The sequence below is a fragment of the Pseudophryne corroboree genome, chromosome 9 (genome assembly GCF_028390025.1).
Source record: "Pseudophryne corroboree isolate aPseCor3 chromosome 9, aPseCor3.hap2, whole genome shotgun sequence".
NCBI lineage: Eukaryota > Metazoa > Chordata > Amphibia > Anura > Myobatrachidae > Pseudophryne > Pseudophryne corroboree.
This window is the reverse complement of record NC_086452.1, coordinates 218,512,329-218,531,989: the sequence shown is the minus strand read 5'-3', so window position 1 is coordinate 218,531,989 and position 19,661 is coordinate 218,512,329. Positions and strand designations below refer to the sequence as shown.

At 43.1% G+C, this 19,661-nt stretch overlaps 1 protein-coding gene across 2 annotated transcripts in view; it reads left to right on the top strand.

The window, feature by feature from the left end:
* The window catches only part of DENND1B (DENN domain containing 1B), a 505,665-nt gene extending 497,423 nt beyond the window's left edge, over positions 1-8,242 (top strand). For both annotated transcript variants that reach the window (XM_063940123.1, XM_063940124.1), the window contains one exon: positions 7,559-8,242. In XM_063940123.1, the coding sequence (XP_063796193.1) occupies positions 7,559-7,939 (381 nt within the window). In that variant the 3' untranslated portion in view covers positions 7,940-8,242. The remainder of the gene's footprint in view (positions 1-7,558) is intronic.
* Positions 8,243-19,661: the final 11,419 nt, after the last annotated feature.

Sequence of the window (19,661 nt, the reverse complement as noted above, 5' to 3'; positions counted from 1 at the left end):
TCCCGAGCCTTGGTTGCCGGGTAACTACAGCAGGAGGCTCCGGTTTTCTTCTTGTCAGGCACACACGACGGGGGCTCTCCGGGATCGCGTGGCTGCGCTTCGGGAGGTGGTAAGTGGGTCCCGCTTGCGGGACCCGGTCTTTATCGCGATCCGGCGCGGTCAGTGAGAGGCAGGCCGCACGCGCTGGCGGTGGACACTGTGGCAGTACAGGCGATCCCACTAGATCACCAGGGCATGGGACAGGTCAGGTTTTCTCTATAAACCGTTTTATTAGAGCCCGCAGTACCCGGTGGTTTTGCCAGCAGGGGGATAGAGCTTGGACCTGAAGCCCCAGGGCGCCATTTTCTGCAAATGTTCCCGCCCTGGAGCTGCATATCTGTCTCTCCCTCACTCCCTGGCAGTGTCTGAGGCGCCATTATCCCTCAGCTCACTGTTCATGGGAATGCTTGGGCAAATCCTCCTATGTAAAGCCGCCTGGTTGTCAGTGCTGTGACTTTACAAGATACTTAAGTATTCTACCTGCCTTTTTTAGTCAGTGTTAGTAAGAAAGAGTGCATTTAGTCAGGGGTTTATAGTACAATTACCCTGTGATATACATCCAGTTCTTACTGTGTACTGTTATATCTATTGTTATATAGCTGTGTAAGTATTATTGTTAGTAATAACCTCTGCATTGTACAGACTGTGACTATTTGTGTGTGCATTTGATAGCTGAGTGGTGTCCATTTCGTGTCTTTCACTCAACCTGCTATCCCTATATTCTATAACCCGAGGGGGCTGGGTGCGTCAGGTTTTATCTAATATAGGATTTTCACAAAGATATACTGTATTATGTATTTTTCTCTGTGATTTAGTCAACATATCTCTCCTTTATCTCTGCTGGTGCTGATTACACTGCGCAGGGGTTTGGGCTAGAGGTATTGTGCTGCTGACAAATTGTACTGTTACCTGATACTGCAAGTTATATCATGTCTGCTTCTGAGGGTAACTGTTCTGGGGCGGAACACACTGCCGGTGTTTCTGAAGCCGCAGATACCTATGAGGAGAATATAGCAGCTTTGGGCTCTGGTTTTGGGGGCTCCTTGTCCCCCAGTGGGACGGTGGCAACGGGGGCAAATAATGACGCGCTGTGGGCCGCTTTTTCCATGCTTCTGCATACGCTAGTTCATAAACTAACACCCCCTATGGGACCCCCAATGCCGATGCAACCGTTTGTGGTCCCTGCAGCTAACCCGCCGTGGGCGGACGATTTATCTGCTCAAATAAAGAAGTTGAACCAGTCCCTGACTACTAAAAAGTCTGACCGTCGCTCGCCTAGGTCCAAGGGGTCCTCTAAGCGAGCGCTTGTCTCCTCACAATCCACTGCTGTCACTGACACCTCGTCGGATGAAGACGGCACTTACACTGACCCCAAAGGTTCTGACTCAGATACGGCTGATGGGGAGGGTGGTTCACATGTGGATGTTCCTGATCTTTTGGAGGCTATTAAGTTAATTTTACATCCCGAGCCATCCGTTCCTCCTAAGAAACCAGATAGGTTCAAGCGTCAGAAGGTGACTAAACAAGTTTTACCTCACTCTGACCACCTAATTGATATACGTCAGGAACCCTGGGAAAACCCGGGTACGAAGTTTGTGCCTCAAAAGAAGATGCTGGCTCGCTATCCCCTCGCTGTCTAAGAATTGGGAAACGCCTCCTCCAGTAGATTCGCATGTGGCTAGGATGGTGGTTTCCTCAGCTCTACCGGTCACCACCGTCACGTCTCTAAAAGAGCCTACGGATGAACGTGTGGAGGGTTGTCTGAAAGCGATTTACACCCTCACAGGTGCTGCACAAAGGCCCACTATTGCAGCTACTTGGGCTGCAGAGGCCATTGAAGCATGGGCCTTGGAGTTAGATGCTGAAATCTCCTCTGACCATGCTAGATAATGCTTGTCTTATATTGTCACAGCTTCTCGTTATATTAAAGAGGCGGCTTCTGATGCCGGTATCCTGGCAGCCAAGGCTCTACTACGCCAGTCCTGGCTCGCCGGATATTGTGGCTGAGATCCTGGTCTGTGGATCTGGACTCTAGAAAAACCCTGGAGGTACTCCCTTTTAAGGGAGATATTCTGTTTGGGGAGGATTTAAATAAGATTGTGGCTGACTTGGCTACTGACAAAACTGCCTGTCTGCCAAGTACGGCTCCTTCTGTGTCGAAGGCTAAAGGTACTTCCTTTCGCCCCTTTCGTCCTTCAGGTAAAGCAAAGGGTCAGGCGTACAACAAGCAGGCCCGCACTTCCAAACCTGGTAAGCCTAAGCCCAAAAGAGCCTGGGCGGCCCGTCAGCCAGCTTCCAAGACAGATAAGCCTGCCGCATGACGGGGCGGGCCTCCCTCGGGGGATCCCAGGGTGGGGGGCCGGCTTCTAGGGTATACCCAGGAATGGTTGAAGACCACTTCAGATGCCTGGGTACGGGAAGTCGTCACTCGAGGTTACGCCATAGCCTTCAAAAACCGACCCCCTCATCGATTTTGCCAAACAGATGTCCCGTTGGACAAGACAAAGGCAAACACTCTACATTCGGTGGTACAGACCCTCCTGGATACAGGAGTCGTAGTACAGGTGCCTCTTGCGCAGAGGGGCCGGGGGTACTATTCTCCGCTGTTTCTAGTCCCGAAACCGAATGGGTCCTCCCGGCCCATTCTCAGCCTCAAGGCATTGAACAGGTTTGTGAAGGTTTCCAAGTTCCGGATGGAAACCATTCGCTCTATAGTTCTGGCCTTGGAACCTGGGGTCTTCATGGTCTCCCTGGATATACAGGATGCTTACCTGCATATTCCTATAGCAATGTCTCATCAGCAATACCTGAGATTTGCGATTGGCAACTACCATTACCAGTTTCGGGCGTTACCTTTTGGTTTAACAACGGCTCCGCGAGTCTTTACAAAAGTCATGGCGGTGATGACGGTGGTACTCCGCCGTCAAGGGGTCAGGATACTGCTGTATTTGGACGACTTGTTAATCCTGGCAAATTCCCCAGAACTTCTCTTGCGTCATCTAGATGTGACGATCCGGTTTCTGCAAGCCTACGGGTGGCTCATCAACTGGAAGAAGTCATCCCTGATCCCTGCTCAGAGCATGGTGCATCTGGGAGCACTATTGGACACTCACAACCAGCGGTTGTTCCTGTCTCAGGAGAAAGTCCTGAAACTTCAGGACAGAATTCGTTGCTTCCTATCTCGTCCGAAAGTGTCGATACATTCGGCGATGCAGGTGCTGGGCCTCATGGTATCAGCATTCGACATGGTGGAGTACGCTCAATTTCACTCTCGCCCTCTCCAGAGGCTGATTCTAGCCAAATGGGACGGCCTGCCTCACCGGATCAGGTCTCAAATGATCTCATTGACTCCGGAGGTCCGTCTGTCGCTGCTCTGGTGGCTCCAGGACCAACAACTGTGCAGTGGCCGTCCATTCTGGATATCCGACTGGGTCCTGTTGACGACAGATGCCAGTCTAAGAGGTTGGGGCGCGGTGCTGGAGCAACACTCCCTTCAGGGGCGGTGGACCAAGGAGGAGTCCCTCCTTGATCAATATTTTGGAGTTGCGGGCGGTCTTCAATGCCTTGAAACTAGCCCAGCATTTAATTCAGAACCGTCCTGTTCAAGTACAGTCGGACAACGCCACCACAGTGGCTTACATAAATCATCAAGGCGGCACTCGAAGCCGCCTAGCAATGAAGGAAGTCTCATGGATTCTACAGTGGGCAGAACACCATCTACCGGCAATATTCATTCCGGGAGTCCTGAATTGGGAAGCGGACTTTCTCAGTCGTCAGGACATGCATGACGGCGAGTGGGGCCTCCATCCAGAAGTGTTTCAACTCCTAATGGAAAGGTGGGGCCTTCCAGACGTAGATCTGATGGCGTCTCGACATAATCACAAGGTTCCGGTCTTCGGAGCAAGGACAAGGGATCCTCAAGCAGCATTCGTGGATGCGCTGGCGGTACCGTGGAGGTTTCGGCTGCCGTACGTGTTCCCTCCGGTGTCACTCCTGCCCAGGGTAATTCGGAAGTTCAAGCATGAAAAAGGAATTCTGCTTCTCATAGCTCCAGCGTGGCCCAGACGGCACTGGTTCTCAGACCTGCAAGGCCTATCGTCAGAGCGTCCAAATCTACTTCCACAACGCCCAGACCTCCTCATTCAGGGCCCCTGTGTCTACCAGGACCTAGCCCGGCTGTCTTTGACGGCGTGGCTCTTGAAGCTTCCATCTTAAGGGCTAAAGGGTTTTCTGAGGCGGTCATTCAAACTATGTTGCGGGCCCGGAAACCGGCTTCGGCTCGGATTTACTATAGGGTCTGGCATTCTTACTTTGTTTGGTGCGCATGTAACGATTATGACGCTTCCAAGTTTAGTATAGCCACTTGTTGGCTTTTCTTCAGCAGGGCCTGGACTTAGGCCTGCGTCTGGCCTCCCTCAAGGTTCAAATATCTGCCTTGTCGGTGTGGTTTCAGAGAAAAATTGCGACCTTACCTGATGTGCATACCTTTACTCAGGGCGTGTTGCGTATCTAACCTCCCTATGTCCCGCCTGTGACTCTTTGGGACTTGTCGGTGGTTTTGGAGGCGTTACAAGAGTCTCCGTTTGAACCTCTTGGTTCAGCTAACCTTAAGTGGCTTTCCCTTAAGGTGGTGTTTCTGCTGGCTATTGCTTCAGCTAGAAGAGTGTCGGATTTTGGTGCCTTGTCCTGTAGTTCCCCATATCTGATATTTCACCGTGACCGGGCGGTTCTTAGAACTCGTCCCGGCTATCTACCTTAGGTGGTTTTTTCGTTCCACCTTAATCAGGAGATTGTGGTTCCGGCACTTGTTTCTCCTGATCTGTCTCCCAAAGAGCGGTCTTTGGATGTGGTACGGGCTCTCCGTATCTATGTGAAGAGAACTGCTCCTATTAGGAAATCTGATTCTCTTTTTGTTGTGTTTGGGTTTCACAAACGGGACTGGCCTGCTCACAAGCAAACTCTGGCCAGATGGATTATGTGAAGGCTGGTCTCTCTGCTCCTGATCACATTAAGGCCCATTCTACTCGGTCTGTTGGACCTTCTTGGGCGGCCCAACGTGGTGCGACCCTTGAACAATTGTGCAAGGCGGCTACGTGGTCCTCTGTGAACACGTTCATAAGGTTCTATGCCTTCGATACTGCCGCTTCCCAGGATGCTTCCTTTGGACGCCGGGTTCTTGTGCCCGCTACAGTGCGTCCCCTCCCATAAGGAACTGCTTTAGGACATCCCCATTGTCCATTCCTTGTGGAGCCCAGTGTACCCTGCAGCAGAAAACAAGTTTTATGGTAAGAACTTACCTTTGTTAAAACTCTTTCTGCGAGGTACACTGGGCTCCACAAGGCGCCCACCATATCGCAGTTAGCTTCTTTAGGTTGGTATAACATTAGCCGCTGACACGTCTCCTGTCGTGAGAATGCGGTGTTGTGGCTACTAACCGTTGTCGTCTCTTTTCCTGCTACTGCATTGGACTGGTTAACTAAAAACTGAGATCCTGTGCAGGGAGGCGCGGTGATATAGGAGGCGGCGCTATGCATTCTGGGAACAGTCAAAGCTTTCAGCCTGTTGGTGCTTCGGATCAAGATCCTACTCTACACCCCATTGTCCATTCCTTGTGGAGCCCAGTGTACCTCGCAGAAAGAGTTTTAACAAAGGAAAGTTCTTACCATAAAACTCGTTTTTGCATTCATTTTGATGGACCTGCAGCGCTTTTTGCTGGGAGAAAATATGGTAGCACTTGGAACCAGTGAGTCTACCAGCAGAGAGCATAGACTTTACTGATATTAACTGACAGCAGATAAAATACTGCTGCCGAAATGCAGGTGTAACATCAGTCAGTTTACTTTTGTTATCCAGGTTTCATTTCATGGATTAATAGCATAATATCCTGTTTGTCAGGTGACACCTGCTGGACAACATGGCTGTACCTTACAGAAAGCATAATTTTGTATTTTCTTTGAGAAAAAGAAATCCACCACCTTCACATAATGGTGCCCATACTGTGGGCAGTATTATACTGAACTACTTGACTAGTAAACACTGCACACTGATAAAAGATGGCTAAGTCTGTGCATCCACCACTGATTCTGAATGGATCCTATGTGGCCTAATTTGTCTGTACAGGTTGAGTATCCCTTATCCAAAATGCTTGGGACCAGAGGAATTTTGGATATCGGATTTTTCCGTAGTTTGGAATAATTGCATACCATAATGAGATATCATGGTGATGGGACCTAAATCTAAGCACAGAATGCATTTATGTCACATATACACCTTATACACACAGCCTGAAGGTCATTTTAGCCAATATTTTTTATAACTTTGTGCATTAAACAAAGTGTGTCTGCATTCACACAATTCATTTATGTTTCATATACACCTTATACACACAGCCTGAAGGTCATTTAATACAATATTTTTAATAACTTTGAGTATTAAACAAAGTTTGTGTACATTGAGCCATCAAAAAACAAAGGTTTAACTATCTCAGTCTCACGCAAAAAGTCCGTATTTCGGAATATTCCGTATTTCGGAATATTTGGATATGGGATACTCAACCTGTACTATATTGGGAATTTGATTCTTGGCTAAACTTCACTTTTCAGTGGAGCTGCAGTGGATGTCAGACAGTGTTAACTTTGACAAGGATTTCCAATTTAGTATTAGTCGCTTACTTAAAAACATATTTTTTTTTGTTTGTTTTAGTCATGACTTTTGCAAACAGTTTAATGATATGGTAATGGATTTTGCTGAAGAACATTTCTCTAAAATTCCCTTGAGAAGTTTGCATACTTTTAACTGTGTATGGTAATCTGGGCTCAAAAGGCTGAGAAAGTGTTACATACTGAGTCTGACTTACCGTTGTACTCCCATATATCATATACAAATGAATGCCTCAAGTTTGTTAGAACAAACAAGTGCAATACACAATTATATTTCCTTTACAGTAGGTCATATTTATTTTTTGCCAATATCTAGAACACATAATTGTTCTTTAAAAATGTAAAACCCTACATCCAGTGTTAATTTTGACAAAGATTTTAAATTTAGTTTTAGTTTTAGTTGCTTTTCTTTGCTTTGTTTTAGTTAAGATTTAGTCAGGGGCTCTCCATTTCATGTTAGTCTAATTTAGTTTAATTTTAGTACTGAAATAAACTTTAGTCAACGAATACTTTTAGTCACAATTTTTGTCGACAAAATTAACACTAATGTCAGGTTACTCCTGTACACCAAGGATATTCAACTTGCAGCACGCCAACTGTTATTAAACTACACATCCCAGCATGCCCTAACAACAAAACAGTGCAGGGCATGCTGGGACGTGTAGTTCTACAACTACTGGAGGGCCGCATGATGAATGCCCCTGCTGTACACTATTTAAATTCATTAATTTTTAATATATAAAAATGTACATTTTGGATGCTTGTACTAGTCATCCGCTTCTCATCGTTATTGTGAGTCTCACATCCTATCTCCTTTTTTGTATGTACTGTATGACAATTGTATTTTGTGTCACCCCCAGAAAAAGCCAAATACTCCCAGCGAGAACAACCTTAGTTTGTTGTGTGTGGATCCCGGTAAAAACTGGAATGTCGGTCAGGATGACAGTGTCCTTTACAGGAAACATCTCTCCCCCTCACCAAGCAAGAAAAGCAGGGAGGAGGTACCTTATAAAGACTTTGATCGCCCCCGTTCTGAATTTCCCACAACCATTATCGATGTGCCAGCACCTGGAACGGCTGGACGCCCCACCTCTCTTTTCTGTCAGCGGGATGTTGGAGCAGGATTGGATGTGGGATCCTCTTCTCATGCGCTTCTACTGAAGTGTCCAACGACGCAAGTTCCATGGGAGAAGGAGGAGATTGTGGTGCAAGGTGCACAAAGCAAAGAGAATCCCCCTTGACCATCTTCTCACTCATCTGCCCTTTTTTGCTTGCTTTATAACTCCAGGCTTAGACATTCCAAAAGCTGACCGGAGCGAGACCTTGGAAAAGTCATTTATGTTAGCATAACTACTGTATCACAAAGTGTCCTGGGTTTTCATGCACCGCATCCAGCAGAATCTACTGAACTATCTGTGTCAAATCATTTCATACCAAGGTGCTTTTACCTGTTGTTTACTCTTAAAAATATTCTGTTTTTAATTTTAAAATCTATTAAAGCTGTGCAATCATCTAATAAAAGGTGGTGGTGCAGATCCACTGTTCCAGCCAACTTTGAAATGGCATATGAGATGGTTAGGTATAAGCAGGAGGGCCCATCACAAGCCCCAATCTCTCCCACTTATACTTCACTTCAGCAATCCGCTTCACTCCACATTGTTTTTTAGCTAGATGGAGTAGCCCTGCACTAATACCGCTTACTAGATAGTAGTGCCGCTTTCAGATATGTGCGACTTAAACGGAAGCAGATACATATGGATTATGGGGTTGGAAGCTCTTGCCATTTTCACACTGATTGGTTTTAGTGAAAAAAGTATAACTGTTACAATACTCTAAGTGAGGTCTTAGCATTGGGTGTGCTTTTAATGTTAAAATAACAAAATATCTTTCATTTATGTTATTTAACCAGACAAAATTGAAGCCACAAATAATCCTTTAATGCCCATCTGATATTCTGCTTGAATGGTTCAAAGACACTCTAGTCATAATTTATTTTCTTATAATTGTGTTTTGCATTTATTGGCTTGTGCTTCTTGTTAAATTCATAGGTGATAGATTTGAGTGGGTGGACAAAGTATTTTTATTCTAGACTTAATTCTTTTAATATATAATTTATTTAAATAAATTCTTCTGGAAAACACAAATATTGGGATTAGTAATTTCCTATTATTCAGGAGTAGGCACCTTCTCCTGCCATATCGGAAACTGGAGATTTAGTTCTGCTGAACTTATTGACTGAACCCGTGGTATCTCATATACATGTATGTGATCGTATTGGTACTTGTTAAAAGTTTGATAAATCACTGACTGGACATTATATTTGGATATAAAGGTACACCTTATAGATTTTGTGGCAGGACTCTTTAATAGGCATCAGTAGATAGACTTTCTGAGCTGCTGTTCTGTAAGAGAATCCAGGAAAGCGCACCCAGTTTGGTTAAATTGTGCAGCAAGATACAAATGAGCGGTACAGTTGGCACTAGAAACGTTATGTACTAGAGGCATCGACTTAACCTTCTGCTGTAATAATTGGTCTGTAATCCAAATATACTTTTTTTTATTTTTTAAATAACCTTGAAAATATTTTGTTGGTGAGATGTACATATTTTAAAAGTGATTACCTAGATATTGATATTTCTAACGTATATTTTGTAGCCTTTAAAATGTCAGTGTGTTGTGATATAATGAAGAGTTACATATGCACAAGAGCTAAAATGCCACGTGAATTTGTTTATCCCATGATTGCATTTTGGAGGGTCTGCACATATGGTACGACATCATTCAGCTAATTATAGTTAATGGGGGAAAAAAATAATCCTGGAAATAGTCAGTTGTTGGACAAGTGTTGAGCATTTTCTTCTATATTTTTGTTTTACATTATTTTCATACGGGAAAAGTGGTTTCTGCTATTGTTAACCTCGAAATAAATAATACTTTACTTTTTTATGCTATGAAAGGCTCACTGTGGCGCACAGGATGATCAGTGCATTCTCCTGGATCATGGGAACTGCCTACTGCTGAATCCTAATAAACACTGTAAGACTTCTATTAACTTATTTTTTTAGTAGAACAAGACACAAAATCATGCTGTACAGCAGGGCTGACGTACGTTCACAAAGAGAGCCTATGTGTTCTGTAACATATTAAAAAATAATATATATTAGAGTATGGAGGTTGATCAGGAAGGTTGGGACCTCCTGGGCACTGTATACTTAACTATACACTTACAAGATTAGCACAAGTACTTTTACCAAACTGCACTTATACATACAGTACTGTGTCTGCTGCAGAGCAGAATTTGCCCCTGTTTGCGGAGGGTATAGTGAATGCTCTGGAACAAAGCATATGCAAATATGAGTCCTAAGCGTCTAATTTGCATCTTCAATTGCAATTGAAGCGGCATAACTGGGTTGTAACATGGGACTCTCACATATGCAATGGTCAGTGAGGGTGTGTCTACAGAATTGTGGGCTATGTAGAGTTGGGGCAAAGCATACATACTCCTGTTTGTGGGCACTTTGTGTACCAAGTATAGGCTATTGCAAATGTGTCCTAAGTATGATAACAATGAGAAGTGAAGATAACTAGCACCAATGAAAAAGATTAAACTTTTAGAACTTAATAAATTCATACAAGATAGCGGGATCAAATAGGGGGGTGTTTCAGGCCTGTGGGTTATTTTACCAACAAAAGAGGAAAACAAATCTAATCTTCACTATGTGAGTATGAAAGCATACACTCAGTACAGTATGATATATGCTCGCCCATGTAATCGAGCCCTGGGTAATATTGCACCATTGCCCGCCGGTGATTGCACATGTGGTTTTCAAACCTTCTGGTAGGTGTTCCTCAGGATACTCTAATAGGGATAGAAGAAAAAACAACATACAGTAGGGGTTATTTACGAAGAAACCCAGCACTTCAGATCATGTTTATGCCCAAATATTTTAAAGGGCAATGTTTTTACTAGCTGTGGAAAATAGTAACCTCCAAATACTGTAGCTTCAATGTTTACCTCAGATCTCTTCTGCTTCTTCAGGCAGTAGTTAGATGTAGCTATTTTGAGATTACTATTTTTCGATGTTCCCATTCTCCCCAGCATTGCTTATTTTCTATCTAATAATATTTTTTGCTTTTAGTATTTTTGTTTTTATTTTAATACTTTTATTTTAAATGCAATTATTTTATGCTTTAAGGTTGAAGTCTCTCCATCTTTGAATAAATAGTAAATTATTTCTATATTGATTGTCTCTTAAATTGGGAGAACCATCCCTAATTAGACATTATTTTTTATAAGTACACCCTAGCTCTTTAGCTTAAGTCCTTATAACTCTCTATAATGACTTTATTCCACTACTATTGAACTGATGGACATCTGGATTGTTAATGAATGTCCATAGTTAATAACACATTAATAAAGGGAGAGTACCATTTTAAAGGATTTATTTGGTCCGATTCACCATACACGGCAGTACATACTGCTGTATGTTGTTTAGTCTGTAACCCTTTGTGAGAATCCTGAGGAACACAGAAGGTGTGAAAGCCACCAGTGCAACCTACAATCACCGGCGGATAACGATGCAATATTACACTAGGTTAGTTCACATTGATAAATTGGTGAGCATGTATCATTTGGACTGTATGTTTTTGGACTCAGCCAGTTATTTTCCTGTTTGTTTTTGTAAAACACCCCACACATCTTAAGACTAAAGCGCTGGAACACTCCCCATTTGATCCTGATAATGATGATGACAGCTTCAAATTAAGTGCACAGATTCTGGGTGGCTAACGGTACTGTACAAAGAATAAACGTGCACAGTGAATGGAGCCCAGCTTGCACAATTCTAAATTGACCCTGAAACGTGACATTTTAAGCAACGTAACTGGTAAAATCTAACCTTAGGCTAGTTTTAGTCTTAGAACTACTTTCATTGTATATAAGAAAATGGTGATTCTAGAGAATTTAGGATTATTCCTCCTTTCTCTATGCAGTGGGTGGAGACCTTGTATCAGTTGATGCCAGTACATGTTACAGAATACTGTATAATATAGTACTAGGTGATTTTTACACATTTGTGGAACGTAATGACTTGGTGATTTTAGCACTGTAATTGTTTTCCTCATGCCTTCCTTCTATTTTATTCACTTTGTTCTTCGGATGTAAAACTTAATTTTTTTTTTGTTATGAACATATCTGAAGAAGTAAATAATCTATTAAGATTTAGTCTTCATTTCTTCCATGATGCATTTTGGACCAGTAAGCAAAATGTGTCAAAACCAAATGTAACCAAATATCCCCTACAATAGGTTCATTGTCATACCAAGTGTAATTGGGAAACTAATGTACATATAAGAAATTAAGTGTTAATTGAGTGAGAGCTGTAAACAAAATTCCACACTTCTGTCATGTAAATCTGTTCCAAACGTTGTTGATTTTTCAGATTTTTTTTTTGGGGGGGGGACCTTGATTAGTATCTGTAGAGTCATATAGGATACTAAAATTACTGTCGCATTTACTATCCTTCTGTACATTTGTGAAGAGTAGTAATCCAATTTGAAAGTAACATTAAGTAAATTGGGTATTAGAAACTTCCACCAATACCTTGGGGGATATCCAATTAGCCCTGTTTTTTTACCGGGGCTAATAGCCCCCGGCGGGACAATCTAATTAGCCCCGATATGCCGCGTCTTATCAGGGATTTTGTTTCACCTGCCTCCGACAAGTGAAGCAGAATCCCCGGAGACAGCCCCGTTTTCGTGCAAAAACGGGGCTGTTTCACCCAAAAATGCACAGGTTTCACTGAACCTGTGTATTTTCGGGAGAAAGGTTTTGTTTTTTTTTACACGCGATCTAACTGGATAGCATGTAAAAACAAAATGGTGAAACATCGGAAAAAAGTCCGATAAACGTTTTTTTTAACCCAATGTTTTAACGGGGATAATTGGATATCCCCCCTAGTCTTAATTGAAACTCCATGGAGAAGGTATTGTGGAGGCTACATGACACAATTTGTGTCATAGCTTGCTGCGCACTGTCATACAGTTTGTGTCGTCATGCTCCACCCACTGCCATCAGTGTGATGACGTAAACACACCATCACATCATTGTGTCAGGGCCATGATTACACAATTTGCTGTCACAAGATTACCCACCATTTCGGGAGTTGCCATGTATGATTTTATGTATACTGTACATCAGTTTTCCTGCAGATAGAACTACTGAAGACAACTGTTTGTAATCTAAAATGGCTGATTACTTGGCGCGCACTGTCACTTTAGTTAACTGCTGTCAGAGTATGTTAACTTGTATCTTTGTGACTATTGCAAAAAGTTTATCTGTCAACATTCTATCAAGTTATGATTTAGTGTTAAAACATACTTGCCTACTCTCTCGGAACCTGCAGGAGACATCCGATTTTTGCGGGTAGTGCCCATCACCCCCAGAAGAGTAGGCACCTCTCCCGCATCCCACCCATTTCCTAGTGAAGTGCTGCAGAATGGGAAGAATAATAATGGGAATCTACAGTAAATAAGGTGAGGGTGGACCTAATGATACGATTCTATGGTAGTTTCATCATTTTACCCAAATCCCCTATTAAAATAAGCATAATTAGCAGTATTTTAACCAAGAGGCAGTGGGGCTTAATTATGCAACTAGTCTAGCCCTGCCTCCATATCCGCCTACCTGCATATCTATGAAAGGGCACGTTATTTAAAATATGTGGAAACTAGCGCTTCTGCCTTTGTAACAGGGCCATTAGTGATAATATATACAGTAGCTCCCTAAGTGTGTTGTATAAAACATAACACAAATGCAATTTGTCTTAAGTGAACATTTAGCCTACACACACTTAAGGCACATTTTGTGGGTGATAAGACATTCATGAGAATGCTGCTTAACAATTCGCTAAGAAGCAAGGTTCATTTAATTCTATTTCATGTTTGTCTTAAGACTCCTCCACCCTTACACTGTCTGTGCAGCTAAACACTTCGGGTGGGATGTAATGCCGAACGAACTCTGTTGTTTTTTTAAAGGTGCAATCACTTGCAAGGCATGGTTTTACCTTGCCCCTTTAAAAAAAGGTCCGACTTCGGCCAGCATCCCGTATGGCCACTGAACTCGGGCTGCATTACATCCCACCCGAAGTGTTTTGATTGGATAGTTTCCATCTCCATAGAAATAACTGGAACTAACAAATTTATATTCATAACTCAAAATAATTTTTCTAATAATATTACCACATTAACTTATTAATATTCCAGAAAATCATCTATTTTGATGACTTCTGTAACATGTCTGCTGTAACGGTGCATCATTATGAAAATACAGTTCATTTTAATAGAATATTTTATTTTGTAAATCTGTTGTTTCCGTGTGAAACCATGACAATTTATGGGGTATATGCAATTGTGGTCGAATTCCCGAAATTGGCGAATTTCGGGTCATTTTCGACCAAAAAAAAAAATTCGCCTATGCAATGCAGTGCTTTCCGACCAAAAAACGGACTTTCAAAATTCGACTTTTTGAAATTCGACTTTTTGCAAATTCGACTTTTCTGCAATGATACAAGTGCTGCAATTCGACCAAAGCATATTCAATTCAAGTTTGGAAATTCGACAGCAGTGCTTTTAGACAGCAAATTCGTCATTTTCAATCCGCCACACTTTGGAGGGTGAAAACAAATAAAAAAAATTTAAACATGTTTTTTTTGGTGTTTTTTTGGGGGGGAATAGCAGATCTATTTATATTAGAAGGGATTAGGTACTTTTTTTTTTTTGGGGGGGAGGCACAAATATTATTTATATATTTTTTAAAATATTATTATTTTTTTTATTTTTTTTTTATTGCTGGAACGGTAAAATCAGAAAAAAAAATGGCGTGGGGTCCCCCCTCCAAAGCATAACCAGCCTCGGGCTCATTGAGCTGGTCCTGGTTCTAAAAATGCGGGGAAAAAATTGACAGGGGATCCCCCGTATTTTTAAAACCAGCACCGGGCTCTGCGCCTGGTGCTGGTGCCAAAAATACGGGGGACAAAAAGAGTAGGGGTCCCCCGTATTTTTAACACCAGCATCGGGCTCCACTAGCTGGACAGATAATGCCACAGCCGGGGGTCACTTTTATGCCGTGCCCTGCGGCCGTGGCATCAAATATCCAACTAGTCACCCCTGGCCGGGGTACCCTGGGGGAGTGGGGACCCCTTCAATCAAGGGGTCCCCCCCCCCCAGCCACCCAAGGGCCAGGGGTGAAGCCCGAGGCTGTCCCCCCCCATCCAATGGGCTGCGGATGGGGGGGCTGATAGCCTTTGTGATAAAAAAAAGATATTTTTTTTCCATTAGTACTACAAGTCCCAGCAAGCCTCCCCCGCAAGCTGGTACTTGGAGAACCACAAGTACCAGCATGCGGGAGAAAAGCGGGCCCGCTGGTACCTGTAGTACTACTGGGGAAAAAATACCCAAATAAAAACAGGACACACACACCGTCGACAGTAAAACTTTATTTCACACTACCGACACACACATACTTACCTATGTTCACACGCCGACATCGGTCCTCTTCTCCATGTAGAATCCACGGATACCTGAAAAGCAAAGTTCAATATACTCACCTCAGGGTCCAGAGATAAATCCACGTACTTGGCAAAAAAAGAAAACGCAAATACCCGCTCCAGAACGGACTGAAAGGGGTCCCATGCTGACACATGGGACACCTTTCCACGATTGAGACCTGTCAGTGACAGCTGTCACTGACAGGTCTCTAAGCCAATCAGGAAGCGCAACTTCGTTGCGCTCACCTGATTGGCTGATCGCTGTGACAGCGCATCGCACAGCTCCCTCCATTATATTCAATGGTGGGAACTTAGCGGCTAGCGGTGAGGTCACCCGCCGGTCAGCGGCTGACCGGCGGGTGACCCCACCGCTAGCCGCAAAGTTCCCACCATTGAAAGTAATGGAGCGGCTTTGCGAGGCGCTGTCAGAGTACAGACGGCGTCCAGCCAATCAGGTGAGCGCCACGGCAGTAGCGCTTCCTGATTGGCTGAAGGGACATCAGTGACAGGAGTCACGTGATGTCCCGGCATTCGGGGAAAGGAGTCTAATGTGAAAACATTGGACCCCTTTCATTAGTCCGGTGGATCGTGTTCGGTTTGTTTTTTTACAAAGTACGTGGATTTACCTCTGGACCTGGACCTCTGGACGCTGGAAGGTGAGTATCATTTTTTGACAGGTACCCTCGGATCGTCGGAGATCGTTGCAGTCGGCGTGTCAACACAGGTAAGTATGTGTGTGTCGGCGTATGAAATAAAGTTTTACTATCAAGGTGTGTGTGTCCTGTTTTTATTTGGGTATTTTTTTCCCAGTAGTACTACAGGTACCAGCGGGCCCGTTTTTCTCCCGCATGCTGGTACTTGTGGTTCTCCAAGTACCAGCTTGCGGGGGAGGCTTGCTGGGACTTGTAGTACTAATGGAAAAAACAATATCTTTTTTTTTATCACAAAGGCTATCAGCCCCCCCATCCGCAGCCCATTGGATGGGGGGGGACAGCCTCGGGCTTCACCCCTGGCCCTTGGGTGGCTGGGGGGGGGGACCCCTTGATTGAAGGGGTCCCCACTCCCCCAGGGTACCCCGGCCAGGGGTGACTAGTTGGATATTTGATGCCACGGCCGCAGGGCACGGCATAAAAGTGACCCCCGGCTGTGGCATTATCTGTCCAGCTAGTGGAGCCCGATGCTGGTGTTAAAAATACGGGGGACCCCTACTCTTTTTGTCCCCCGTATTTTTGGCACCAGCATCAGGCGCAGAGCCCGGTGCTGGTTTTAAAAATACGGGGGATCCCTGGCCGATTTTTCCCCTGCATTTTTAGAACCAGGACCAGCTCGATGAGCCCGAGGCTGGTTATGCTTTGGAGGGGGGACCCCACGCCATTTTTTTTTCGGGTTTTTCCCCGTTTTTTCCCGTTTTTTAAAATCGCGGCAAAATCCGCCAAATCGGCCGATTTTCGCCCGCGACTCTGGCGAATCCGTTTTTCATTGCATATGGTGAATTCCGGAAGCCACCTTCCGGAATTCACCTGGCGAATTTGGTCGAATTGAAAAAACGGCGATAATTGCCGCGAATTCGCCCGCTATTGCATATACCCCTATGTCTTTGAAACTATTTATTTAAAAGTATTATATGGTACAGTCACACAAAAAAGCATACTGTATTTTTCTGCTGATAACAGACCGCCTGTGGACAGTATTATTTGTATGACTTAGTGGAACATACACATGTTCACACCCACATTGTGCACACGCTATCTGAGAACCCAAAGTGTGTGATTATTGCAGGAGCATGTATTTACCACTGAAGGTGTCACACTTCTACTAAAACATTTTACTCACTCCAGTCGTTACATTTAAACTTTTAGGGCTTGATCTAATTATGTACGAGTCTGTGAACATTTGTTTCATGAAACTCGCAAATGTCGCACATATATATAGTCTCAAGAAATGCAAGATCCAATTAGAGATGCCTACTCGCGGCACACGCGGCGAGGGTGTGGAAATTTACTACAAAATGTGACCTGGGAGTAGTGCATGAAATAATTGGGGTGACCTTCCTGGACCCCCAAAAAAGTCACATCTTTGTTAGTAGAATCATACAGAAGGCTATTAGTGGTCATAAGGAAAGTACTGGAATCTCCAAAAAGGTGTAAAATGGCTGCTTTGTGCTGAAACGAGTAATGCAAATAAAGTAGAAAAAAAAGGTGGTTTTGGAGTAATTTTAGATTTTTTTTATAAAAGCTATTTAGTTTTATTGAAATTAATACTTTAAATTTGGGGTGCATAAAACATGTAAAAGTTTGATTTTAAGGTAATTTGAGGTAATTTTTTAACCTTAATAACAACATGTAAATGGTGTCCCAGTTAAGCTAATTGAAGACTTCCAAATGCCTAAGTAGCCATGGGAGGAGGGGGGGGGGGATTGTGAGGTCCAAGGGGTTCTGAAGCAAGTCCCAATATTTTTACTGAGAATTTCCTCTGAAAAACCAATGTGAGTTTGGAATTGGATCGCAAATGCAATTCGTAGTGTGAGTTCGCCATGTGAACAGCTCGCAGAATACAATTGGCCAGGGGCGTTTTAAGAGAAGAGGGGGGAGTGTGTGTAGACTCCGTATGAGCCACCTCCTCTTTCTCTAGCCAGCAGTCTGTGTGTCATGGTGCCGCTAGTAGACTCTAGTGATGTGCTAAAGTCTATTAGTCATGCACAGGGCTCCTACTGCGCATGCACAAAACACTGGGAAAATGGCTGCCGTGCCTTTTTTGTAGTGCTTTTAGAGAGCTGCCGCAATGGGCGCCAGACTCTGTAAATATAAGCACTGAAAAACATGGGTGCACCCATTATAGAAACGCCAGTGTAACTCGCACATAATTGGATCGACCCCTTAATGTTTTTCATCCCATTCCCTGCTTGTTTCACACTTATTCACATTTCAATGAACTCCTAGCAGTGTCATGTATATTGTGCCTTACTTTGGCTGCATGAGGGAAAGGAATTCATTAGCTGATTCTTTTCTTTCAAGTAATGTATCAATTTTGTCCACAACTGAGGTTGTGCAATTTTCAGATACGTTTGTTGAGCCAAAAATGCATGTGGCAACACCGCAAACTGAGCAGTCTTTTTATACATGCACAATCTCCACTCCTTGCAGATAATTTTAATATTTAACAATGGGAAAAAAAAAACCTTTTCACTGATCCTCCACTTCCTAGCCTGCAGCCCCAAGGAAAGCTTTTATTCCAAACCCTGTTCCACCCAGCGGGTGTAAGCTCAGCTCATTCTGAAGTAACAGCTATAATATAACGTTCATGACATCAACGGCATTTGTGGGTCTATTGTGACTTTCTAAATGACCCCCACTCATTGTTATCTCAGGATTACTTGGACCTATTCAAATAAACGAGCTTTGTCACATTAACTTAATGCATGGAACAAGGTGGAAAGCAAAATTAGAGTACTTTTATATCAGTATATTTGAACAAATGTCTGCAAAGGTCGCTGAGGCAGCAGGATTCCAGACAAGGATTCTGGGTAAGACTGGAAAAAGAACTATAGTCTGCAAAAATAATTGGGGATTTAAGGACATTTGTAAGACAACCTAGTTTTACTATAAGTAATGGAATATCCGATTCCTGCTCATTGCACCATAGTAAGTTCCTGCCTGCTTTATCCTAGGAGGAAAAGGGATTCAGAATGTTTCTGTCTGTAAAAGTCACTTTAACTGCACATAACCTGAAATGTTAATGTGTTTATAAAAACTGCACTGTAATAGAGAAATAATACTGTAAATCCTCAGATGTTATTAAAGTGCCCAAGTTGTGTTATTTAAATAAAATATATTTCAACCCTTCTTGGCGTTTATTTCACTATGTGCAAGAGTTTGTTTTCAGCTGAGATTCCCAGAGCCCATCTCGTGTGACAAAACTTATGTTGTATTGTGATTTTTATAATATATATATATATATATATATATATATATATATATATATATATATATATTATACATCAAAGGTGAGATAAATATAATTTTATAATCTGATTTTGGAGGGAAATGATTATACAGTAAAACAAGTGCGTTGCAAATGTGCGTAGATTCAACATTTTTAACATATGCTTTTTTTTATAGTAGTGCAGTGCACTTTTGCAGCCATGTTCCTTTTGTACTTCTTCTGTATATTGGTGCAGTGCACTCGCAGTCATGTTCCTTTTGTACTACTGTATACTGTAGTAATGCATTGCACTTGCAGCCGTGTTCCTTTGTACTTCTGTATAGTAGTGTAGTGCACTCAGTCATGTTCCTTTTGTACTTCTTCTGTATAGCAGTGCAGTACGCACTCAGTCATATTCTTTTTGTTCTTCTGTATAGTAGTGCAGTGCACTCGCGATTACGATCCTTTTGTACTTTATAGTAGTGCAGTACACTTG